At 37.5% G+C, this 24,339-nt stretch overlaps 1 protein-coding gene across 15 annotated transcripts in view; it reads left to right on the forward strand.

The window, feature by feature from the left end:
* The window catches only part of CEP128 (centrosomal protein 128), a 319,695-nt gene that overhangs the window by 237,977 nt on the left and 57,379 nt on the right, over positions 1-24,339 (forward strand). For all 15 annotated transcript variants that reach the window (XM_036429922.2, XM_045575777.1, XM_045575837.1 and 12 more), the window contains one exon: positions 18,787-18,836. In XM_036429922.2, the coding sequence (XP_036285815.1) occupies positions 18,787-18,836 (50 nt within the window). The remainder of the gene's footprint in view (positions 1-18,786; positions 18,837-24,339) is intronic.

Here is a 24,339-nt window from a genome sequence, read left to right on the forward strand (position 1 = left end):
TTGATCACAGTCCTATTCCTTTACAACACATTTGCACACTCCTATTTTTTTTTATTGTTTGAAGTTTAAACATTCTTTGTATATTTTTGGATAACAGTTCTTTTTTTCAATTGTGTCTTTTATAAAAATTTTCTCCCAGTCTGTAGCTGGTCATCTAATTTTCTTGATATTGTCTTTCATAAAACAGAAGTTTTTATTTTTAATAAAGTCCATCTTATCAAATTTTTCTTTCATGAATGTATCTTTGGTGTATCTAAAATGATAAAAACCATACCCAAGTTTATCTAGGTTTTCTTCTATGTTATTTTCTAGTCTTATAGTCTTGCATTTTACAAATAGATCTGTGGTCAGGTTTGAGTTAATTTTTGTTAAGGGTATAATGTTTGTCTAGATTTTTCCTTCCTTCCTTCCTTCCTTCCTTCCTTCCTTCCTTCCTTCCTTCCTTCCTTCCTTCCTTCCTTCCTTCCTTCCTTCCTTCTCCTCCTCCTCCTCCTCCTCCTCCTCCTCCTCCTCCTCCTCCTCCTTCTCCTCCTCCTCCTCCTTCTTCTTTCTCTCTCTCTCTCTCTCCCTCCCTCCCTCTCTCCCTCCCCCCTCCCTCTCTCTCTCTCTGGCATGTGGATGTTCAATTGTTCCAGCATCATTTATTATAGAGTCTATATGTGTTTCATTGTATTGCCTTTTTTCCTTTGTCAAAGATCAGTTGACTATATTTCTGTGGGTCTATTTCTGGGCTTAATGTTGTGTTCCATTGATCTATTCTTGTACCAGTACCACACTGTCTTGAATACTGTTGCTTTATAAGTTCTGAAGTCAGGTAGTGTCAGTCCTTCCATTTATTCTTCTCCTTCAATACTGTGTTGGATATACTGGATCTCTTGCCTCTGCACATAAACTTTAGAATCAGTTTGTCAGTCTACCAAAATAATTTGCTGGGATTTTGGTTGGGATTGCATTGACACAATAGATCAAGTAGGGAAAAACTGATGTCTTTATGGCATTGAGTCTTTCTACCCTTGAACATGTACTCTCTCTCCTTTTATTTAGTTTTTCTTTGATTTTATTCATCAGAATTTGTACTTTTCCTCAAATAAATCATATACACATTTTGTTAGATTTTTACCTATTTGTATTTTTCTCAAATAAATCATATATGCATTTTGTTAGATTTATACCTAAAGGTTTCCATTTTGGAAATTCTACTGTAAATGTTACTTATTCATTGCTGATATACAGGAAAGCAATTGATTTGCATATTAACTTGTAACCTGCAATCTCACTATAGTCACTTATTAGTTTCAGGAGGTTTTGTTTTGTTGCAATTAAGTCAGATTTTCTACATAAAAAATCATGTCATCCCTGAATAAAGGCAGTTTTATAATTTTCTTTCCAATCTGTATATCTATTCTCTTTTCTTGCTTTATTGCAAGACTTATTAACAAGGGCTTCCAATAGCTACAGCATTGAAAAGGAGTGGAGAGTACAGACATTCTCAGAAAAAAAAGTCACTTTTCTCATTACTAGTAAATATGACATTAACTGCAGATTTTTTGTACAATTCTATCATGTTGAAAATATTTTTCTCTATCCCTAGCTTATTGAAAATATTTATCATGAGTGGGTATTGGACTTTTTTATGTCCTTTTTTCTATATCTCTTTATGTGATCATGTGATTTTTAAAAATCTGTTTATGTGATGGTGTACATGAATTTATTTTCAAATGTTGAACCTATTTTGCACACCTGGTATGAATTCTACTGGTTGTGGAATATAGTAACTTTTTATACATTGTTAGATTCAGTTTGTGATCACTTAGTATGTTCATGAGATATATTGGTCTGCAGTTTTCTTTTGTTATGTTTTGCTTATCTTGGTATTGGGGTAATTATGATCTCATAGAATTAATTAAGAACTCGCGCTGCTATTATCCTCTGAAAGAGAATTTAGAGAATGGATATAAATTCTTAAATGTTTGTGTAGTGAACTCATCAATGCTGGAGCTTTCTGTTTTGAAACGTTATTATTGACTTCTTTAATAGATATAGGTCTACTCATATTGAGTTGCGTGAGTTTTAGTAGATTGTGATATTCAAGCAATTGGTTTGTTTCATATAGTTTATTAAATTTGGGGGCATAGAATTATTATAGTATTATTTTATTTTTATCTCTTTTATTGTTATCTTTTTCTTACTTAGCCTGGCTAGAGGCTTATAGATTTTGTTGATCTTGCTAGGAACCAGATTTTGGTTTTGTTGATTTCCTTTATTTATTACCTATTTTCAATTTCATTGGTTTCTTCTCTTATTCTTGCAATCTAATTTCTCCTCACTTTGGATTTAATTTGTGTTTCTTTTTTAGATTTCTAAGATAGAAACTTAGATTATTGATTAAAATTTTTTTCTAATATATGCACCTAATGCTAGAAATTTTCATGTAAAAATGCTTTCCATAGCATCCCACAATTTTGATAACTTCTGTTTTTATTTTTCATTTAGTTCAAAATATTTTTTTTCCAGAAAGTGGGGAAGGTGTGTGTGTGTGTGTGTGTGTGTGTGTGTGTGAGAGAGAGAGAGAGAGAGAGAGAGAGAGAGAGAGAGAGAGAGAGAGAGAGAGAGGGATTGATTTTATCCATGAATTTATTGGTTGATTCTTGTATGTACCCTGAATGGGGATCAAACCTGCAACCTTGGCATATGGGTTCAATGCTCTAACGAAGGAGCTACTTGACCAAGGCTCAAAATATTTCTTAATTTCTCTTGATATTTCTTCTCTGACCCATGTGTTATTTTAAGAGTTCTTTTTATTTTTAGTTTAATTCCATTGTTGTCTGAAAACAGACATTGTGTGTGTTTTTATATTTGTTAAGGTATGTATCATGGCACAGAATGTGGTCTATGGTGGTGAATGTTCTGTTCTATGTGGGCTTGAGAAGATTATGTATTCTGCTGTTTGGGATGAAGGAGTCTGTAGATGTTAATTATATCCAGTTGATTGTTGGTGGTGTTGCATTCAGCTGAGTTCTTACAGAATTTCTGCCCGTTGGTCCACCCATTTGTAATAGAGGGTTGTTGAAGTCTGCAACTGTGGTAGTGGGTGCGTTTATTTACCTTTGCAATTCTCTTCATTTTTGCATCATGTAGTTTGGTGCTCTCTTATTTGGTGCATACATTGTAATAGCTTCCTGGAGAATTGACCCTTCATCTTTATGTAATGCCTTCTTTATCCCCAATAACTTTTTTTTTGCTTTGAATCTACCCTATCTGAAATAATACCTATTCCAAGTTTCTCCTGATTAGTGTTAGCATGTTTTATTTTTTTCTATTCATTTATTTATAATCTATATATGTCTTTATATTTAAAGAGGATTTCTTATAGACATAAAGCTGGGTTGTAGTGTTTTTTAATCCACTTTTACTATCTCTACATGTATTTAGATAATTGACATTCAAAATGACTATTGATATAGTTGGATTAATATCTACCATTTTTGTTATTGTTTTCCGTTAGTTCCTCCTGTTCTTTTTTCCTGCTTTGTCTTTCACTCTTTTTCTGCCTTTTGTGATTCTAATTTAGTATTTATATGATTCTATTTTCTCTCTCTCTCTCTCTCTCTCTCTCTCTCTCTCTCTCTCTCTCTTTTAAGAATATCAGTTATACTTTTTATAAACTTTCTTTTTAGTAGTTACCCTAGAGGTTGCAATATACATTTACAACTAATACAAGTTCAAATTTACGTAACAATGTACCACTTCAGTGTTAGTGTGAGTACCTCATAATAACAAAATAACCTAATTTTCCTCCCTCTTGTCCCTCATATCATTATTATAATTCTCTTCACTTACATATAAGTATGTATAAGCATACACTCACACACACACACACACACACACACACAAAAGATATGTACATAAAAACATATACAATAAAAATAATCATTGCTAACGTTACTTTGAACAAATTTTAGGTCATTTAAGAATAAGAAAAATAAAGGTATTTGTTTTTACCTTCACTTATTTCTTTCTGGACACGTTTTCTTTTTTTGTGTGTCGATTCACGAAGCTTTTCACTATAAACTTCTTTTCAATAAATATTTTTTACTTTTTTAACCCACCAACATGTATAATTTTTTAAAAATTAATACTTGTGTTCTCTTTTGGTCCAGAAAAATATGAGCCCAGGTGTTTTCTTCTTATTGCATTCTTTCCAAAGGGACTGATTTCTCCAAAAGATGGAGTGTTGTGCTATTTTTGCCCACTATTGACATTGAGGTTAGCTCTGTTGGTTAGAGTGTGCTGGTAATGACACCAAAGACATGGGTTTTATTTCCATGTGGTTCAGTTAACTTGGTTTTCCACTGCCACAGGCTGCTCCCATAATTATGTCTCAAATGTGTTTTTGGCCCAAGGGAGACCTGATGAAGCAAAGTGCAAATCCATCAGCTTGTGGAAAAATGGACACCCAAATGCCCACCCAGCTGACCAGGGGCAAGGGGACTATCATAATGCATTCTCTAAATTCATATCTTGAACAAATGTTATATTATTTATGCTGCAAAATTTAATATATGTGACTTAATATTTTGGTTTTAAATGGTTCAAAGTTCACTACAGGCAAGGAGGTTCATTTTATAGGCAAATCTTAAAATATTAACCAAGGTTACTTTAAAAAAATGAGTCATGCCTAGCCCTTTTCAATTACATAATATTTATTTATCCAAATTCTTTACCAATTTTAAAATATCACAGTCTTATATTTGAAATTACATATAACAAATAGTTTATTATGTAATTTATTGAAAATGAAGCCTTTCATGTAGAAATGTGTGATTTTAGTCTTTGCAATATCATAGTTATTCAGTATTCTCCACCATGGTTCAGAAACCTCTCAAATCTCAAAAACCAGAATACATCTGTTTTTAATGTAACTTTATAATATATAGTCATTGAGTCGAGTGTTTACTGGAACCCAAGTACTGTGTTGAATAAATGTAAAGAGACTCTTTGTAGTCTCCAAGGCACTCTCATATAATGAAGAAGGCGGCATAGATAAATAAAGATACGTTTCTAAACATTTATTATTTTTTAAAAATAGTGTGAAAGTGCTGTGTTAAAGCAAAATAAGGGATAATGACTGTGAGAGCAATTATTAAAAATATTTAACCCCAAGTGAAAGCTTTGCTGGTTCTTGAAGGACAGGTAAGAATTAACGTGGGTTGATGGGGCACCCTAGGCAAAAGAAATAGACTTTAGAGGTGAGGGAGCATGCTACATTTAAGAATTGCAAATAGATTAGAATACCCAGAATTTAGAATATGGAAAGGGATGATGAAAGATAAGGCTGCGGAGTTAAGCATAATTCAATCTGTAAAGGGAATGTGAATTATATTCTAAAAGTAGTGGGATGTGATTAAGGTATTTTAAGTGAGGTTGGTATTCAAGAAAATGAAGATGTGAAATGAGATTTAATTTATGTTGTATAATGTTCAATGCTACATTAGTAGGAAGGCAAGAATTAGATTTATTTATTCAACAAGTATTTATTGAGCACCTGCTACATGCCTGGCCACTGCTCTAGGTGCCTGAGATACTGAGAGACCTGAACAAACAGAATCAGCGTTTTCATGCTGCTTGCATTCTGGTGAAATGGAGAAGACAATAAATAGTAAAACAAATGTGTGGGTAACGTTTCATATGTCAAAAAGTTCTATGAAAAATACCATAGCAGGATAAGTTCAAGTGGACGGAGGTATATACTATTTTAAATCTTGGGTCAGGGTAGTTCTTTCTGCTATGGTAATGTCTGAGCATAAATCTAATGAAGGGATGAATGGAATGTTTGTTCTAGGCAGTAGACTCAGTCATGGCAGAGCCCCTGAGGCCATGTTAATGGCAAATTCCTGCAGGAGCAGGGGAGCCTGTAGGAGGCCCACTAGGAGACAAGTTGTCACAGATAAGAGCAGAGAGAACCAATGGGGGTGTTGAAAGGATAAGGGCATAGAATTTATAAACAGGAGAAGAGGAAAAGCTATTGGAATAGTAGTCTACCCCTTGTGGGTCCTGCATTCTACCTCAGGTTCCTCTTTCTCTAATTATGTGTTATTTTGGTTACCCTATAGTTGGTCTTATTTATTATTTTGTTACTACAATATATACTTATTTTCTTTAGAATACTTATTTGTTTTGAAAATGAACTACATGTGTTCACCTTCAGATAAAGTCTATGATATTGTTGTTAAATATATATATATATATATATATATATATATATATATATATATATATATATATATATATATATTAAAGGCCTAGTGTACAATTTGTGCACTGGTGAGGTCCCTCAGCCTGGCTTGTGGGGATTAGGCTGAAACTGGCTCTTTGACATCTCCCAAGGGCTTGAGGATTACGAGAGAGTGGTTCTTGGGTGATGCACCCCAGAATTCAGAATTGGGCTCCCTCCTCTCTGGTCCCAGGTGCGTTACCCGAGAACTATGGCTACCAAGTCACCGCAGCTCAGCAGCTCCTGTTTTGAGCATCTGCCCCCTAGTGGTCAGTGTGCATCATAGCTACTGGTTGGAGCATCTGCACCCTGGTGGTCATTGCACATCATAGCTACCGGCTGGTCTGTCAGTTGGCTGGTCAGCCAGTTACTTAGGCTTTTATATATATAGACTAGAGGCCTGGTGTATGAAATTTGTGCAGGGGGAAGAAGAGGGGTCCCTCAGCCCAGCCTGTACCCTCTTGCAACCTGGGACCCCTCAGGGGATGTCTGACTGCCCATTTAGGCCTGATCCCTGCTGGGTGTCAGAGTCCTTAACCCCAGTGTTATTGCAGGGTCAACTATATAGAAAAATGCTGGAATAGAGGTCATTTTTCAGATTATAACCCTTGAGATCCATTATAAATGTATAGACCTGCCTAAACCTTAGAGATTAGACTGCAAATATAGTGCATTCTGTTTCCCAAACAAAGACTGCACTCTCTACTTAGGGAATCTAGATTATGAGCATTTTTCTTTCTTCCCTTATTTTCTAAGCCTAAACTCCCACTAGCCTGTCAGTTATGATTAGAGGGCCAGTGCATGAATTCATGCAAAGGTGGGGTCCAGCTGGCTTGGCTCCAATGGGCAGATCAGAGCAGGGCCTGTCAGGAGTAGGAGATGGCGGGAGGTTGGCTGGCCAGCCTGCCTGAATCTTGGCCCTATCACGGCCAGGCTGGCTGTGGGAGAGGCAGAGGTTATTGGCCTGTGGGTTAGGGGTTGGGGGGAGTGATTGGGGCAGGTTGACTGTGAGGAGGGACCAGTGAGCTGGCCAGCCCACCCCTGAATGGGGAGTAGGGGGCCTAAATGGGTGGAACTAGCTGGGGAGAGGGGCCGCAGGCCCATCAGAGTGGTGGGGACCCATTGGGACTGGTGGGAGCTTATTGGGGGTGGGGCCTGCCAAGGGGAGGTGCTTTAGGAGGTTGGCCGGCTGGCCCTGCCCCCTATTTGGGTGAGAGGTGATCAGGGGTGGGACCAGCCGGGAAAAGGTGTGGGAGATTGGCCGGCAGCCCTATCCCCAGATTGGGCTGGTTTGCTGGCCGCAGTGGGCATCATTGTTCAGGTTGTTATGGCGTTCCGGTTGCTGGCTTTATATATAGATAGATGATAGATAGATAGATAGATAGATAGATAGATAGATAGATACACTGTTTCCAGCTAATGTGAATAAGAGAAGCTGCTGATGGAAAGAGGAATTTTAGAGACTTCCAGAACTACTGTGACAACATGAAATTGATTCAGTCAGTGTGCCAGTGGAGTCAGGCCTGGCTTTTTAAAAAGAATATATCTACAAGTCACCACCACTATCTAATTTATGATCCACATTTTTTGTTGTTTTTGCATTTTCTGGACCACTTTTTCAGTCGAGAAATTCTGTAGATATAGATACAAAAAAAGCAAGAGGGGCTCAGTTTCTGTTTAATGATCAGTCTAGTGGGAAAGGAAAAGTTAATTAAAATCTATGAAAATGAAATGAGTAACCTTTAAAGATAGGCAGTGCAATGTGACCAGTGTTAATATGACAATTTGTTAATGGACTAGGCAGTTGCAATCACTATTAAAAATTATTTGAGGCTTTTTTATGTTTAGCAAAAGTTACTAATTAAAGGAAGCAATGACCTGTGAGATTATCCATGGAAACTATTTGCCATCTGAATATAACACCAAAGAAAACACTCATTTAAATCTTTTATTTTCATGCTATATTCTTACATAGGGTTTGGTTTACGGTTATTTTTCTATTACCAGTTAATTGGGTAATTTTTGAATCCCTTCTGTTTCAGTGAGACACATTTTTAATTCTTATTAATAGTAAGAGACTATAACCACTAAAACCCCAATCTTTTCTATTTATGAGCAGCCCTTTCTGTCTGATGCCTTCTCTCTCTCTGTGTGTGTGTGTGTATGTGTGTTGCCTTTACACTGACAAGAAAAGAAATTGATCTGACAAATGAGAATATTTGTGTGAAAATCTATTCATGCTGCTTTTCTACATCCAGATAAAACAGTTGATTTGTTTATTGGATTTTAAAAAGGACTCTGGATAAAAAGAAGTAGAAGAATTATTGTAATTGTGAGGATTTGAAAGAAAAAGGGAAGATCTATAATTATCTGAAGCATATTTACTCTGGGTATAAAAGAAAACAGATAGACATTAGAGGTGAATGAGAATGAATTTCTCACATGTCTTTATTATCTATAAACAATCCTAATAATAAGAATAATTACTTAAAGTAAGTGAGAATCTGTTTGGGTTTCTAAAGTGTTTTGGGGGGATAATTGTCAACCATATTAATTCTGAGTAATGTTACCAGTACAGGTTGAGCCAGGCAATTAACACACTATAACATTTAGAAGCCATGTAGCAGGCAACCTACCATAGAATAGTGCTTAAAATATCAGTACTGGAAGGATCTTCACAGTAATCTATTCACTCCCATTATTTTACTGATTGGATCACTGTGGTCAAGAATGATTAAGGGTTCTGGACAGGTGACTCAGTTGGTTAGAGCATCATCCACATACCAAAAGGTTGTTTTCTTGGTGAGGGCATATACCTAGGTTTCAGGTTCAATCCCTGAGTGCATACAGATGGCAACCAATCAGTGCTTCTTTCTCACATCATTGTTTCTCTCTCTTTCTCCCTTTCTCTCTAAGAATCAATAAAAATAAAAAAGAATGATTAAGTGACTGTTTTTACAAATGTAATTTGATAACTAATAGCAGAGGAAGAACTAGAACCTAGGTCTCCTGACTCCCATTCTTATATGATATTTTCCCACCATTCTGAATACAGGTGCTTTAATTGAAAAAATGGCCATTGACCTGAGCATTGCTGATTGGCCTATAGTATTATAGGTTTGGCCATTATTGTCCTAATTATCAGTTTTCAAATCTGACCAGATTCTTCTGACATTGGCCAGAGGACAAATGCTTTTAGAATAGGAAGTCCCAATCATTTCAGGAAGATTAGAAAGGATAAAATATAGAAGGCATAATATGAAGTATAATAAAATGAACTGTAGTTATAACTCAGAATAATCATTTTGAAATGCTTGTAGTGTTTAGCTATTTTTCATCATATGTTTTGTCATCTACTGTTGTTATTTGAAGCCTGTGATGTTTCTACATCAGCTCAGACCTTTCCTGAGGCAGGGATAGATGTAGACACCAGAGTAGAGCAGAGGGAGTACGCAATTTCCCTTCTTACTTCTTTATATATTAGTAATGTTTGTAGCTTTTATTGTTTTATTAAAAATATATTTACTGCCAAAACCGGTTTGGCTCAGTGGATAGAACGTCAGCCTGCGGACTGAAAGGTCCCAGGTTCGATTCCGGTCAAGGGCATATACCTTGGTTGTGGGCCCATCCCCAGTAAGGGGTGTGCAAGAGGCAGCTGATCTATGATTCTCTCTCTCATCGATGTTTCTAACTCTCTATTCCTCTCTCTTCCTCTCTGTAAAAAAAAAATCAATAACACATATTTTTTAAAAAATGTATTTACTCAGTAAATGTTTCTTTAACATGTACAATACTCTGAGCTACAGCTCCTGAAATTGGTACGTTTTGAAGAGTTTGAATCTAGTAACAGATCCAAATATGTAATAATTAACTGTAATAGAATGAGAACTGTAATAAAAGTATAAACAAAACTGTGAGAATCAGAAGCAGATGCAATATCTCCAGGAATGAGTGGTACTGGGCATGATTTGTGAATATCAACAGAGGATATTTGTTTTAAGCTGGGATTTGAAGAATGGTTGGATATTTTATAATTAGTGAACTCCAGGAAGGATGTTACAGACATTGTGAGGACATATTGCAGTTATGATAGAAGTAATGGTGTGAGAAGTATATCTATGGACAGATTTGGTATAAATGACATAGTAAGGAGTTTAAATGTTATCTATCTCACCATGGGAAGTTTTAGACACACATCACCATTTCCTCCTGGCTCCATGTTCATGGAGGACATAAAAAATGAATTTAAGACCTTCTTTCCACGTAGGTCAGGCATATCCCTGGAATACTGACCATTCACACTCCAAGAAGCTGTCATCGGACAGTCACTATGGCAGCATGGAAGAAATCAAGTCTATAAGCAGTTTAAAGCAAAGAATGGCATGAGCATATCTGTTTTAGATTCATAACTCTGGGCTGTGCAGGGGGATGGTTGAATGATAAGATGGATGGAAAGGAACACAGGCAGAATGCTACTGTAGTAATACAGGTGAAAAATTCAGGACACCTTTTATAATCAAATGTATAGAACTCAAAGCTGTCATTGTTTTTATGAAAGTTTTAATGAACATTCCCTCATAATATTCATTTTGGATTTAATAAAAATTATACCTAATGAGTCTAGACCCAAAACAAAGTTCATGATAAGCTGCCTTCCAACCTAAGGAATTTAAATAAAAGCCAAATTTTCTATTAAGTGAGTGCAATTTAGAGATAGTGTATGTGGGAAGGAACATGATTTTATGCCTGCATTTGAACATTTGAAACTTATTTTGATGTGGTTTTTACAATAGATTATAAACATCTCTTGTTCATTTAGCTAATGGTTACATGTAGTAGTTTGACCAAGACAGCCCTTAGGCCAATTTAGGACAGTGACTGTTTCCTTATGAATCTCTTCTGACTTTTTCTGCTGTTGTTGTCAATAGAAATGACAAAACTCTTGATAGTTAAAAGAGCCAAGAATGAGGTGGAGTGAGGTAGATTGTTGTGTTGTTTTCTGTAGTATAGTAGTTTTGTGGAGATGAGGTTTTAAATCTCTCTAGTTGTCAAGATGGAAAGTTTCACCAGCAATGAATTGACATCAAATAAAATATGAGTACCTGTATTTGGATATTTTACCACATACCCAAGAGACAGACAGTGGATTACAAACCTCTCATTTATTGGGTCATTTGGGCTCCATCTGCAGACCAGTATGTTGTTTCAGCGTCTGAGACAAACCACAGAGGATAGCCATATTTTTTAATGTTGATCTTCATTTTAACCTGTGTGTTTTCTGTGGTCAGGCCTGATGGCAAAACTCTTAACTCACTGTGGTATGTCCATATATGTACCAGTGGGTGGCAGTAGATATAGCAGAGTTCTAAAAATGTAGCTACCGATCACACCTGGAGCTTAAAAGAAGTATAAAGGGCTTTTTTTTTTGTTTGTTTATTTGTTTTAAAATACATCTGATTATTTTTTCACACATGTTTCTGATTTTAGTAATCATACTGAAGGGTAATTTTTAAAAAACAATAATAAGCCAATATATATAATTCTTATTATGTGCCAGACACTGTTTAAGTGTTTTACATATATTAACTTAAATCAAGTATTTTTTATTTCCCTTCAAGTATTTTGGCTCATGTAAAATCATATTGTTATTCATTTATTCTATTTACTTTTACTCATGTAATAGAATGGGAAAAACATTTACTGACAAATATTATATTAAGGAGAGGAACTATTCAACTGTCACTCATTCAACATAAACAAATTTTATGTTACTTTATTTTGTGAGATATTCTGTATATTGTATGTTTACACACCTCATCAAAAATTACTGCCTTTTCAAGTGTCTAAATATTTGCATTTCATCAAAGTCACATTTTTAAAATTTTTATCCTTACCCTGGGATATATTTATTGATTTTAGAGGGTGAGGAAGTAGGTGGGGGAGAGAGAGAGAAACATTGATGTGAGAAACATCAATTAGTTACCTCCATTACACGGTTGAATAGGGATCAAACCCACAATATAGGTATGTACCCTGACCAGGAATTGAACTTGCAATCTTTGGGTGTGTGAGATAGCACCCCAACCAATTGAGCTACCCTGCCAGGGCAAAGCCACATTTTTTTTTTCTTTTTTATGTTATCTCCCAGAGTTGAGGAATTTTATTATAAGGTCTCACAGGTTGTTGATGTCACATAAGTGCTTCAGCAAGGTTTCCTTTAGGTTTGGGGAGGCATCAGAAATGTACAGACATTTATGGTAGATGTTGGAATACTATGGGATTTAAATACAAACCTTGAAAGGCAAGGGTAGGTAGTCACTGCTTTGTTAAAAAAGTACTGGCACCTGTTGGGTTCAGAAGCCCTGGGCTCAGGGTCATGAGCTTCTGTTGACCGGCTGTGTGACATTGACAGTGGCTTTGGATCTGTCAGAACTCAGTTCTCATCTATGAACTGTGAGGAGGTTGGAGTAGGTTATTGATGTTCAATCAGCATAATTGGGAGCCTGCAGCTCCACCATGGCACCACAAGGTTGACCCCAGGATAGGAGGGAAGTTCATCAGGTGGGGCCCCAGGTCCTCCATTTTGTTTCCACCAAAGCAGCTTCTTTTCTGCTTTCTAAATTATGTGTTTATAATATACACTTGAAAGTGTGTATGATTTTATTTATAAGACAAAATTCTACTTAAAAAAACAACAACAAAAACCCTAATCCCAACAGTACTTTCTGTTCCTAAAATGTCAACGTTTCTAATAACTGGGGAGCCAAGGAGGGAAAAGGATAAATTGCCCATTGTATTCCCTCTGTGGACAGTGTCTTGAATATCTAGTCTACAATTGTGGGAGGCTGAGTCTGTCATTCATGATCTCTTAAGGGTTGTGGAGCACTATTTAATTTAGTCAATCTCATTATACTGTGGCTGCCATTCACAGAAGAATGGCTCACATTTACTTTTTTTTAAAGTATTGAATTCTTCTCAGAATTTACATTATCTATTGTTTCCAGTAAATGTCAGGACACACAAAGTAACACTGAACAGGAGTACTGAATTTTTAAGTGAGGTACAGGAGCCAGAGACTAAAATGCTTTTCCCTAAATTGTAATAATTAATTCACCATATTCCACTGCTAGCACTACTCTGTCCAGTGCCACTGAGGTGAGCATTGCCGTGTTTGAAGCCCTGTTTCAATAAATTTTTCTCTGTTACCAGATGGGCATTCTTGTAGTATAGGTGAGAAGCTTTATAATAAAAGGTCAGAGATCTCCGAACTTTCTGTAAAGGGTTAGACTACTATTGTAGATGGGCATGTTGCTCATGCACACCTGGGCATGCTTCTCATTTCAAAAGCAAATAAACTAACAACCTATCTGCTTCTTTGGCTACCAGGAACCAGAATCAACATTAAAAAGTGTCAAACCTTCTTTGAACAGCCATTCCACTTGTAAAGATTGGAAAGAATGCAAACAAATGGTACAGACTGAGCAAAAACAAGGTCTTGATCTGTCACCCAATGTGTTTCAATGAAATACAAAGTGGAAAAAAACAAAACAAATTGATTTTAAAACAAATTGATTCTCAAGTTCCCAATCATGGTGTCCTTTTTTATGTTTCTTTTCTTTTCTTTTCTTTTCTTTTCTTTTTTTTTTAAATCCTCACCCAAATATATTTTTCCATTGATTTTTAGAGAGTGTGCACAGGAGAGGGAGAGACAGAGAGAAACATTGATGTGAGATACACACATGGATTAGCTGCCTCCTGCATAGCTCCACGATCAGGGCCTGCTGGGGATTGAGCCTGCAACCCAAGTACATGCCCTTGACTAGATTCAAACCTGTAACCCTTCAGTCTGAGCCAACATCCTAACCACTGAGCAAAACTGGCCAGGGCTTTGTGTCTTTTTCAAATGGATTTACTCCCATATAGTTAGTATCAGCTCTTTAAAGAGTTGGAACCAGTCCAAGGAAAATACACAAGACTGCAGCCCTTTTCACCGAAAAAATCTTTCGTTAACTGATGTTGATGGAAGCACATTTAGCCACAGCAATCTGCATGGCAGTTGAATTGCTGTTTGTGTTGAACAGGAAACCAGAGAAAAATAAAGCAATACAGGAACATGCCAGTGGTGACCAAGGGAGCAGAGCGGCCCTTTAGCCTTTCCTTGCTGATCATTTGTTCTAAGTTGGTCAAGAACAAGCAACAAGACTGTTCATTATAGTGACGTGTGCTGATCACATTCAGGTGTCGAGGTGTTCTGTCACTTCAGTTGTCCAGAGGTGCCATCTGTGTTCTTTCATCTGGTATTTGCAGTAGGGCAGCCACTTTTTAACAATGCCCAGCAGCCTATTTGATCAGCACAACTTAACAACACTGTTCATCATTTCAAATGCATGTGCTTCATTCAGCACTGCACCTGACAAGTAAGCAATTGCTCTGAGCAGTGAGATAGACAGCGGGGCAATTTGGGGAATGTAAGCTAAGTAGTAAAGGTGGAGATATTGTAGCTAAGGAGGGCATGGGTATAAAGACCTAGAAGCTCTGATTGTTGACATCAGAGAACTCCGAAAGAAAGGGAGGAGAATACACACGTGTGCATTCTTTGTAGAACAACAGTATGGAAGAGGGTGCAATGAAGTACTGAGTGGTGCAAATGAGAGCATGGTATGCTAGATGGTCAGAAAGGTAGAGGAGAAGGTAGAGGAGCAGTGTTCTAGCTGTGGCCTGGCATTAAGTAGGAATCTCAGGCAAACTAATGGCTTTATTTGAGCCTTGTCTTTATCGATTTATTGTAGAATGAAACATTTCCCTGTAAAAGAGAATTTCCTTGCCCACTCTAAGTTCTCCAAGTTTCTGAATAGAGATAAAAAGGTACAATAATACTTCATTCTCAGACACTTTTAAAAATGACAGCAATCCAACTAGCCCTAATTTAAGTAAAAGACAATAAAGTCCAGGAGTTAGTTGTGCTTCAGGCAGGAGGGATCTTGTCCTCAACTAGCTCTCTCTGTCTCTGAGCTCTGCTTTCTTCTTTGCCAGCTTCATTATTGTACCAGTTTCCTATACAATAGTAAAGGAAATAATAAACTTGCAGCTTCCAAAGGAGAAGGATTCTTTCTCAGTATCCATATTAGTGCCTGAAAATAATTCTTGCATGGCATAGTTTATATGCCATGGGGCGGGTCAGGTGGTTCTCACAGGGAAGGGATGTGGCATAGAGGAAAAATAAAAACAAATGTCCAATTCTACTTTTGATATAAGTTAGGATGATGATTGGTGGGGGTGAACAGAGAGGGCTTTATATTTTAAATACCAATTGTAAAAAATTCTTTTGTAATCATTTTTGTTCAGCCATCAAAATCAAGCACTGCTTTTGGTGTCAGCTTTGTTGGAAGGGCAACATGAACTTTTATCATTTGGAGAAAATTGGGAACATAATTTTTAAACGTATTTTTATTGACTTCAGAGAGGAAGGGGGAAGGAGAGAGAGATAGAAACATCAATGATGAGAGAGAATCATTGATCAGCTGCCTCCTGCATGCCTCCTACTAGGGATCAAGCCTACAACTCGGGCATATGCCCTCCCCAAGAATTGAACCGTGACCTCCTGGTTTATAGGTTGACACTTAACTGAGTCATGCTGGCTGGGCAAAGGAACATAATTTTTTAAATTACAGTTATTCTACTATGAAGTTCTGAGGGTAAACTGAACTTATGCCTATTTTATCAACTGTGTGAGTTGAGTTTGGCTATATAAGTGATTCAATATCTTTATTTGCCCAGTAAGTTTTCGGTAAGGTGTATGATGTTTGCTATACTAAGTTGGCTATGGGGAACAAGATCATTTTCCTTTAATGGTTGATGGGCCCCACTATCCATCACTACAGTTCCACTCTACTATTAAACAACACAATTCAATCCAAGGGGCCTACCTCTGTGAACCACCTAATATCCATAAGTAGTGTAACAAAATGGCTATATCACATGGGAACAGAATAGTAATCTCACATCTCACAGGTATTGAAGAGTTGTATTGAAGACATAATTTACTAAAACCAGTTGGAGTAAGCATCTGTTGTTTTGGCCTGTCCACCCGCCTTCTTCTGTTAATAGTACTCTGACTTTGCTTTAGGAAACTGCTCTTTATTTTCTTTATCCAATCCTTTTGGGATTATCAGTGACCTCACTCCATGCTTTCCCCTAGTCAAGAAGAAGGTAAGAGATCTAAGCTAGTCTAGTTAGCTCTTCTCTTTATGGAATTTCATCTTGATGGAGTGACACAAAGATTAGAGGCATTCAGCCTGGCTGGTGTTGCTCTGTGGTTGAGCATGAACCTATGAACCTATGAACCGGGAGGTCACGTTTCCATTCCAGGACAGGGCATATGCCCTGGTTGCAGGCTCAACCCCCTCTGGGGGGCATGTAGGAAGCAGCCAATCAATGATTTTTTCTCATCCTTGATGTTTCTACCTCTTTCTCTTTCTCCTCTCCCTTCCTCTCTGAAATATATATTAGAGATAGAGGCATCCAGGATAAAATGCCAGTTGGTTCATGCTTCTTGAATCCCTACCCACCCAGACCAGTGCTTATTTTTTCCAGAGTCAAGATCATTTCCCCCCATATCTCTATTAGTTATTTCTACAGCCTTCTAATAAATTCTAAATGATTATTGTCCAGTTAGCAATCGATTGCTATCACTGAGCAAGCACTAGACACCAAACCATTTAAAATTTCATTTATTTAGGTCAAAATTCGGTGAGTTGAAGTTGCACTGGGTTCATGTGGGCTTCTATCTATGTCATCTGTGGTCATCTTCAGCTGTGCATCTCTGCTCTGGACATTCCCTGACTGCCAGAGGAGGCAACCTGCAGGTGTTAGGCATGGGAAGAGTCCTCGGCCATGTGTCTCTCATCATTCGCAACCTGGACTGTGCTTGTTTGATGATGACAGAGTTTCAAGTGGAAAAGTGAACATGTGTGAGGCCTCTTGCACCTTCAAAGCAGATAGGCACAAAGTTGGATTTGCTATATTCTGTTCACCAAATCAAGTCAGGAGGCAGCTTCTGTGCAAGAAGAGGTGAGCGATGCTTGTGACTGCTTGATGGAGGTAGCTACAGTGTAACAATGCAAATGAGTAAGGACACAAGAAGAGGAATGACTGAAGCTACTTAATCTACCACACCCCAAGTTGATTTCTGCTAAAGAACGTGATATGCCCAACCAAAAATCTCTTTAAAAATCCACTGTAATACATTCCCATGCTCCTTTAACTTATTGATGTAACTCTGATTATGAGTGTCTGGGAGCTAAAATCAGCTCCACTATGGACACAGAGCAAAAACTACCTCTTATCCTTAATCCGAGTGCATTGTGTCTTGAGAGGGTTGCTTGCTGTTCCTCTATCTCTTAACCATCCAGTCTCAAAGGGCCATCATTATCAATCATATCATCTACCAGGTTTTCTGGAGTTTCAGTGTATTGCCCACCCAGCTATGACATATACCATTGTGGCTTGGCTTTTCACAATACGGTTGTTTCCTGCTGCTATCTGGCATTGCACTTGCTAAAAACATTTGCCTTTCTGCGATATATATTGAATTTGTGGAGGCTATATATTCCTTTTATGCAGCACAGCCTCTTGGTAAGCTACATCAATCACAGCGTAAGGCAAATGCTAATATTAATGTGCGCTGCTGTAGGTGTTTATTGCCAGTTTCCATCCAAGTTCTGACTCAGCCTAGCCCTCTCTAGGTTTGTGAGATCTAATAAGATCACAGCACAGGGTGGTATAGCTGCAGGCAGAAAATTCTACTTGCCAAATGTATGCATATATATTTTTACAGTGGGTTCATAAATTAATGTCAGGCACTGAGGCACCGTGGCTGTGCACAGGCATTTAGACAGAACTCGCTTCAGCAACTCACTCGCCTTCCAGCCACTGGTTTCTCAGAGATGGTGCCAACCTCTTGATCAGATGTAGCTTCAATGCTTCCCACCCTTTTGGTGTGAAATGATAATTAATGTGACTGTACGTTAAGCTGGTGTTCTACTTCCGTTAATAAAACCCATTATTCAGGGTATTTTAATTTGGTTATTAAATTTTCTCTGGAGGTGTTGGCTTGGGAGTTTAAGAGCAAATGGTTTGCTTCTCATTTTTCAAAAGAAAAAAATGTGAGTGTGTGTATGTGTTGTGTTTTTTTTTTTTTTTTTTTAATTCTGTGTTACTTTTGAGTTATATAAACTGGACCAAATTTCTAAAATGCTGGTGTGATTTTGGATTTTAATTGAGTTGGTCTCATTCTCCAGTATCTCCATCAGTTCTAGGACCTCCCAGGGTTTTCAGCCAGTGTAGGTTTGGCAGGATCCAGAGCTCTGCTTATCTCAACCGTGGGCATGAGAACATCAAATTCTATTCCAGACAACAGTTTATACAAGCCCCTGACTGAATTGTGTTGGATAATAAGAGGCTACCAATTTTTGCACTGCATTTTGATGGGTATTTTTACTTTCTCATTGTAGATCTGCTGGAGGAGTCCCACAGAAAAGATGAAGAGATGGAATCTCTACAGGTAAAGTAAATTGTCCAATTGGGCAGGTGTCCTGGCGATAAAAGCATTTTATGTTGTTTTTTGCCTGGTTAGCCTTTAATATTGTCCCATTCACACCATGATGACAAGTGGAGTAAAAAAAAAAAAAAAAAGTCAGGATGTTAAAGCCCAAGTTGGCATTTGCTCCCTTTAGAAGTGTTTGAGAGCATTTACAATCTCCTAAAGCAGAAGCCCACGCAGGCCCTGCCTTGGTGGTGCAGCTGGCTGGAGCATCATTCTCTATACGAAAAGGTAGCGGCTTTGATTGCTGGTTGGGTGGTGTGGGAGGCAACTGATGAATGTTTCTCTCTCACATAGATGCCTCTCTCTCTCTCTTCCCTCTTCCCTTTCTCTCTCTAAAATCAATTAAAGATAAGAAGTCAACACGGCCTTCATGCCGCTCTTGTAAGGAACTTTTATTCCTTGGTTTAGCTTACTAGCGGCATTAGAAAAGAAAGCAACATCTTTGTAAAATCATTTCCCTCCAGATAGGACTGGTGAATAGGGATGCATTTATGGAATCTGCATATTCAAGTGAAAGTAAAAAAAATTCTGACTCCATGAATGTCATCTACCAATGACCAACCAAGAATATAAACACATATATGGCCCTTAAGATTTACCTTGTATGCCTCTCAGTTCACTATGGATGTATGCACATGTCTTGAATTAGAAAATTGTGCTTGAAATGTTGCACTAGAATTTTAATTGACATTTTCGTGGAACAGGCAATTGATGTTAACTCGGCATCTGACAGAAGTTCTCTTTCTTTTGCATTGGGCTAACTTACAAATGAGTAACTTAAGTGTCTGTCTTTATTAGGGAAAATATAATCACTTATATTTGCACAACAGAGCCAATTCATGTAATGTCAACATTGTGGACTAAGAACAGTAAATACTTTGGACATTTAAAGTACTCCTTGGGTCTGGAGATGCAAGTAGGACTAGAGGTGATGCAGTGAGCTGGCTTGAAAGCTGTAAGGGTGAAGATGTTTGCTTTTGGCCAAAGAAGGGTGAATTAAGCAAAGCTCAAAGAGCAAGAAGAATGTTCTATAATATGGGACTCTTCTATCTAATGCTCTATCTGTTGTGTGATTGATCTGAAAATTATGAAGAAGAGTACAGCTCTGTATATGTAATAAAAGTGGCTTGTGTTAACCACAGTTTTGTACAGATTAAATTTCTTAACATCTTGAGCTATATTCAGTTATAAAAAGAAAGAGCCCCGGTATATCTAGTCTGGGCTGGGAAAAAAATCTCAACTGTGTACTCACCCTCTATATTGTTGAGAAATTACTATCAGCACTACTGTTGTTATGAACAGCAAAGCATCCTTATTTATATTTATATAGATATATAGATATTTATATATATATTGGGAAGATAATGAAGGCTTTTTGAGGCAGTTTGGTTATGCACCATATTTGCCATTGGCCCCAGAATACCACATATAAATATATGTATTGAGTACGTAATAAATGTTTGGCCTTTTGAAATGGCAGTACAAACCTTTTTGGGTTTATTTCTCTCACAATATGAATGTTGGAACCTGTAATGCTGTTAAAGTTAATAGCCAATGCTGTTTGTCAAATATTTATTAAGTGCTGGCAGCATTTTCTACCAAAATGTCTATCCAGTACAATAGAATGTCCCAGCCAACTCACTATAAGATTTTTAAATGTAGGGCATCATCCTTATGATATCCGACAACAGAAAAATTCACTGTTGGCACTTTGTAGAGGCAACTAGTGTCTACCTAATACTCTATTAAGATCTAAGAAGGAACTAGCACTTGCAGAGAGCAAAGAGTACAGCGACACATCCCAGAAAGCCTTTCATGTTCCGGGTCAGAGGAAGACCTATCAAAAGTACCTACATCCCCAAGTCTTCAAATATCAATATCACAGGTGATAGTTTGAGAAGACTATCTATTAAAGTATGCAGGTTGAAGTCCTACAATCACGCAATAGAATTTGGGGAGAAGACGACAAAGGAATTTTTAAATAAATGGTAGTACCAAGGACTGGAGGTTGACAATTTTTGAGTTTTAAGTCCTGTCTCTGTGTCTGATTCTCTGGGTTACCTTGAGTAACTCAATTAACTTTGCTGTGCCTATTTTCTGATCTGTAATGTAAAATCATCAAACTGTCTTCCAGAAGTCTTTAGTGTGGATTATATTATCCCAGAAGGGAGAGCTAAATATTTAATTCCAATTTACAATGTTAGCAAATCCCCACATATCCAAATTGGAGTCAATTCTATATACTCATTATCATCATATAATTGTGTACAACAAATATTCTGCATTTCATGTTATCCTCCTTAAGGGTAGTGGGTGTTTATCTCTAAGCCCTTCCCAGTTCCCAATAACTAAATGGGGCTCAATCTACTCATTGAACAAATCTTTATTGTGTAAGGCCCTATACTAGTTCCTAGGGATACAAAGGCAAGATGCTTATACAGGATAGCTTCTTGCCCTTTACACAATAATTAGTGAAAAATAATATTAAATAGGCAATTATAATAAAATATTTTAAAATGCTACTAAGTGAAATATCTCACTGTGGGAGCATATAGCTAGAACATCTGCCTTGTTTGGTGGAGATAATGGTAGGTTGGGTGTAAGTGTAGGGGGTCAAAGTGAAAAGGATGAGCTGGGATGGAGTGGCAATCCAAGTTGGCTTCCCAAAGGAAGTCAGTATTTAGCGTTGGCAAGTTTGCAGTGAAGATAAGAAAAGTTTTAGGTAATGTGAAGCTATGGGAAGGCCTGAGGTAAAGAGCTTTGGTGTCATATTTAAGGAACTTAAAGAAGCTGTGTGTGGCAGAATGTAGTGACTGAGAGAGCAAAGGCAAGATGGGAATCTGTAAGGTAAATAGAGGGTTTAAGGGATCTCCTAAAGGAGTTAGGATTTTATCTCTAGTGTATGGAAAAACAGTAAAGAGAACAATGTCAAATTCGCTTCTTTACTATAAACTGGCATTGGAGGCAGGCAAGATTGAAATCTATGAGACCAATTAAGCATATATTTGTGAGAATGTTTGCAAAGAACAATGGTTGCCTATATTGGGTGCTAGCGGAGAGCATTTGGCTAAGGGGTGTAGGTTTTAAAATAAAAATACGATGAATTGTAATTTCCTATCATGCCTATGAAGCAACTCTCATGTCTTTTATTTTCCCAGATGTGCACTACTTAGTAGCTCAATGCCTCACCTTAGCAGGTACTCAGTAAATTTCTGTTGAGTAGATAAATAAATAAATAAATACATGCCACCATGCCAGGGTCTTATGTATATGGCACCTATTCCTGGTTCTCTTGAAGAAGAGAGAACAACGTATTAGAAAACAACCATCTCTATCCCAGAGTTTATTTGTTGTTTAAAAAACTATCTCCCTCCCCCCCCCATGCCTGTGTGAGCGCGCGCGCGCACACACACACACACACACACACACACACACACACACTTCACTTCCCACCCCTTCTCTCTGTCCTGTTCTCCTCTCCCTCCCTCTCTGAATGTAGCATTGAAAAGAAAGGTTAAGGATGAGTGCTAGAGGTCAGTAGAAAAGGAACATGGTAAATGGTGAGGGAGGATTGGATAGCAGAGAAAGTGTTTTCAATCTTCAGAGAATGACAAACAATGGAATGAAACATATTTGACAGTGATTTTTTTTTTTTTTTTTAAATATATTTTATTGATTTTGTACAGAGAGGAAGGGAGAGATAGAGAGTTAGAAACATCGATGAGAGAGAGTCATCGATCAGCTGCTTCTTGCACACCCCCTACCGGGGATATGCCCGCAACCAAGGTACATGCCCTTGACCGGAATCGAACCCGGGACCCTTCAGTCCCCAAGCCGACGCTCTATCCATTGAGCCAAACCGGTCCCGGCTTGACAGTGATTTTTACAATACAGCTGGTAATTTCCAAAATTCTTTGTTGGTGCTTAGCATTGTCTGGCTATGGTTTGTGTGTGTACTGTGTGACATTTGCAGTTGGTTACATTGTGGACTCTGCTCTTCTTAAAAACAAAGTATTATCTTTGACTATAAATGTGTGCCGCTGTATGAATATCACTTGCATATGAGTTTGAGGTACACTGAACAAGCAAAGCCCTTCTTTAATTCCCTGGAGATCAGCTGACACATTTTAAATAGACATAAAAGGCAACCCATTTTTCCTCAATTTAGTTGAAAAGTATTCAGTGACTGACATTTTACCGGAGATGGCTGGTAGTGGTAGGTGCTGCTCTTGCTTTTTTTTTTTTTTTCACTTTTAAATTACCAAACTACCTCTCATTTATTTTATACTTTTCCATTGTTGTCTTATGATTCTCAGAATCATATGAAAAGCATATCATGATTAGTGAGGAAAAGCTTTAAGGTGCTACTCAAGACAGTTACTGAACAGAGTAGATACCTGGAAAATGCATTCTCTCATGTACACTTACAGCCATCCCACTCTTCATTTTATTTCAAATGAAAGAAAACTAGATGATTATGGGTGTACTTTTTCTTATTCATTTTTCTCTTTTACTACAAGCAATGTCTATACCTATAAGTTAGGACAATAATGATACTGACTCCATAGCAGAGGATTAGCTTGGATAAGAAATAGTAAACCTTGGTGCCTGGCAGGGCCTCCATAGATTCTGATTCCCCACACTGACTATTTATTCAAACTTACTGTGTGCCAGACATGGTGCTACCCACTGGGGAGAGCGAGTAAATGCTCCTGCCCTCTTGGATCCCTGTCTGCCCTCCTTCCTTGCCCCTTCTCTCTTTCACCCTCTTCTTCTGTCTTACTGCCCCCCCCCCCCCCACCTTACATGGGCAGCTATGATTTTAAATTCAGATTTGGATCAGATTATGCTAAAGGAATTGTTTTATCTTTTTCAAATGTAGTGAAAAAGTCACAATGTGACAATAATAAAAGATTATATGGGCTACCTATGAGTATCAATCACTTATTTTAAGAGGAACAAGGAAACATTTTAGCTGTAGGATCTATCATCTAAATGTCACAAATATTTATTCAGTATCAGTATTTTCACTAGAAATGAATTGAATTCTTGTTTAATTAAAAATAGTTTTATGGTTTTTAAAAAAGTAATATATGTTTCCCTAAGACATTCCAAAAGCTATGCCCATGAAGGATATTAAATGTCATTACAGACATGTTGTTTTTCAGACTACTCACAATTCTGTTTAATTTCTCTCCTAGATTGCTTTAGAAATAGTCTGGAACCTTCCATTAGAAGATTTCACTATTTTGGGCAAATGTTTTTGGAGTGGAGGGGCAGGAGTTTGATTTTGTTTCTGTAGACCAAGCAGTGATAAGGCAAAAGCATTGGGGAGAGTAGGAGGGAGAAGATAATCTTTTTCTCAGTCATCGTGTCTTATATACTTATGGAGTTGCCAGCATATGGCAGCATGGTGTTTTTAAGAAAAAAATAGAACTTGAATTTCTCAGTTCTCTTGGAA

Source organism: Pipistrellus kuhlii, unplaced genomic scaffold (genome assembly GCF_014108245.1).
Source record: "Pipistrellus kuhlii isolate mPipKuh1 unplaced genomic scaffold, mPipKuh1.p scaffold_m20_p_1, whole genome shotgun sequence".
Classification (NCBI taxonomy): domain Eukaryota; kingdom Metazoa; phylum Chordata; class Mammalia; order Chiroptera; family Vespertilionidae; genus Pipistrellus; species Pipistrellus kuhlii.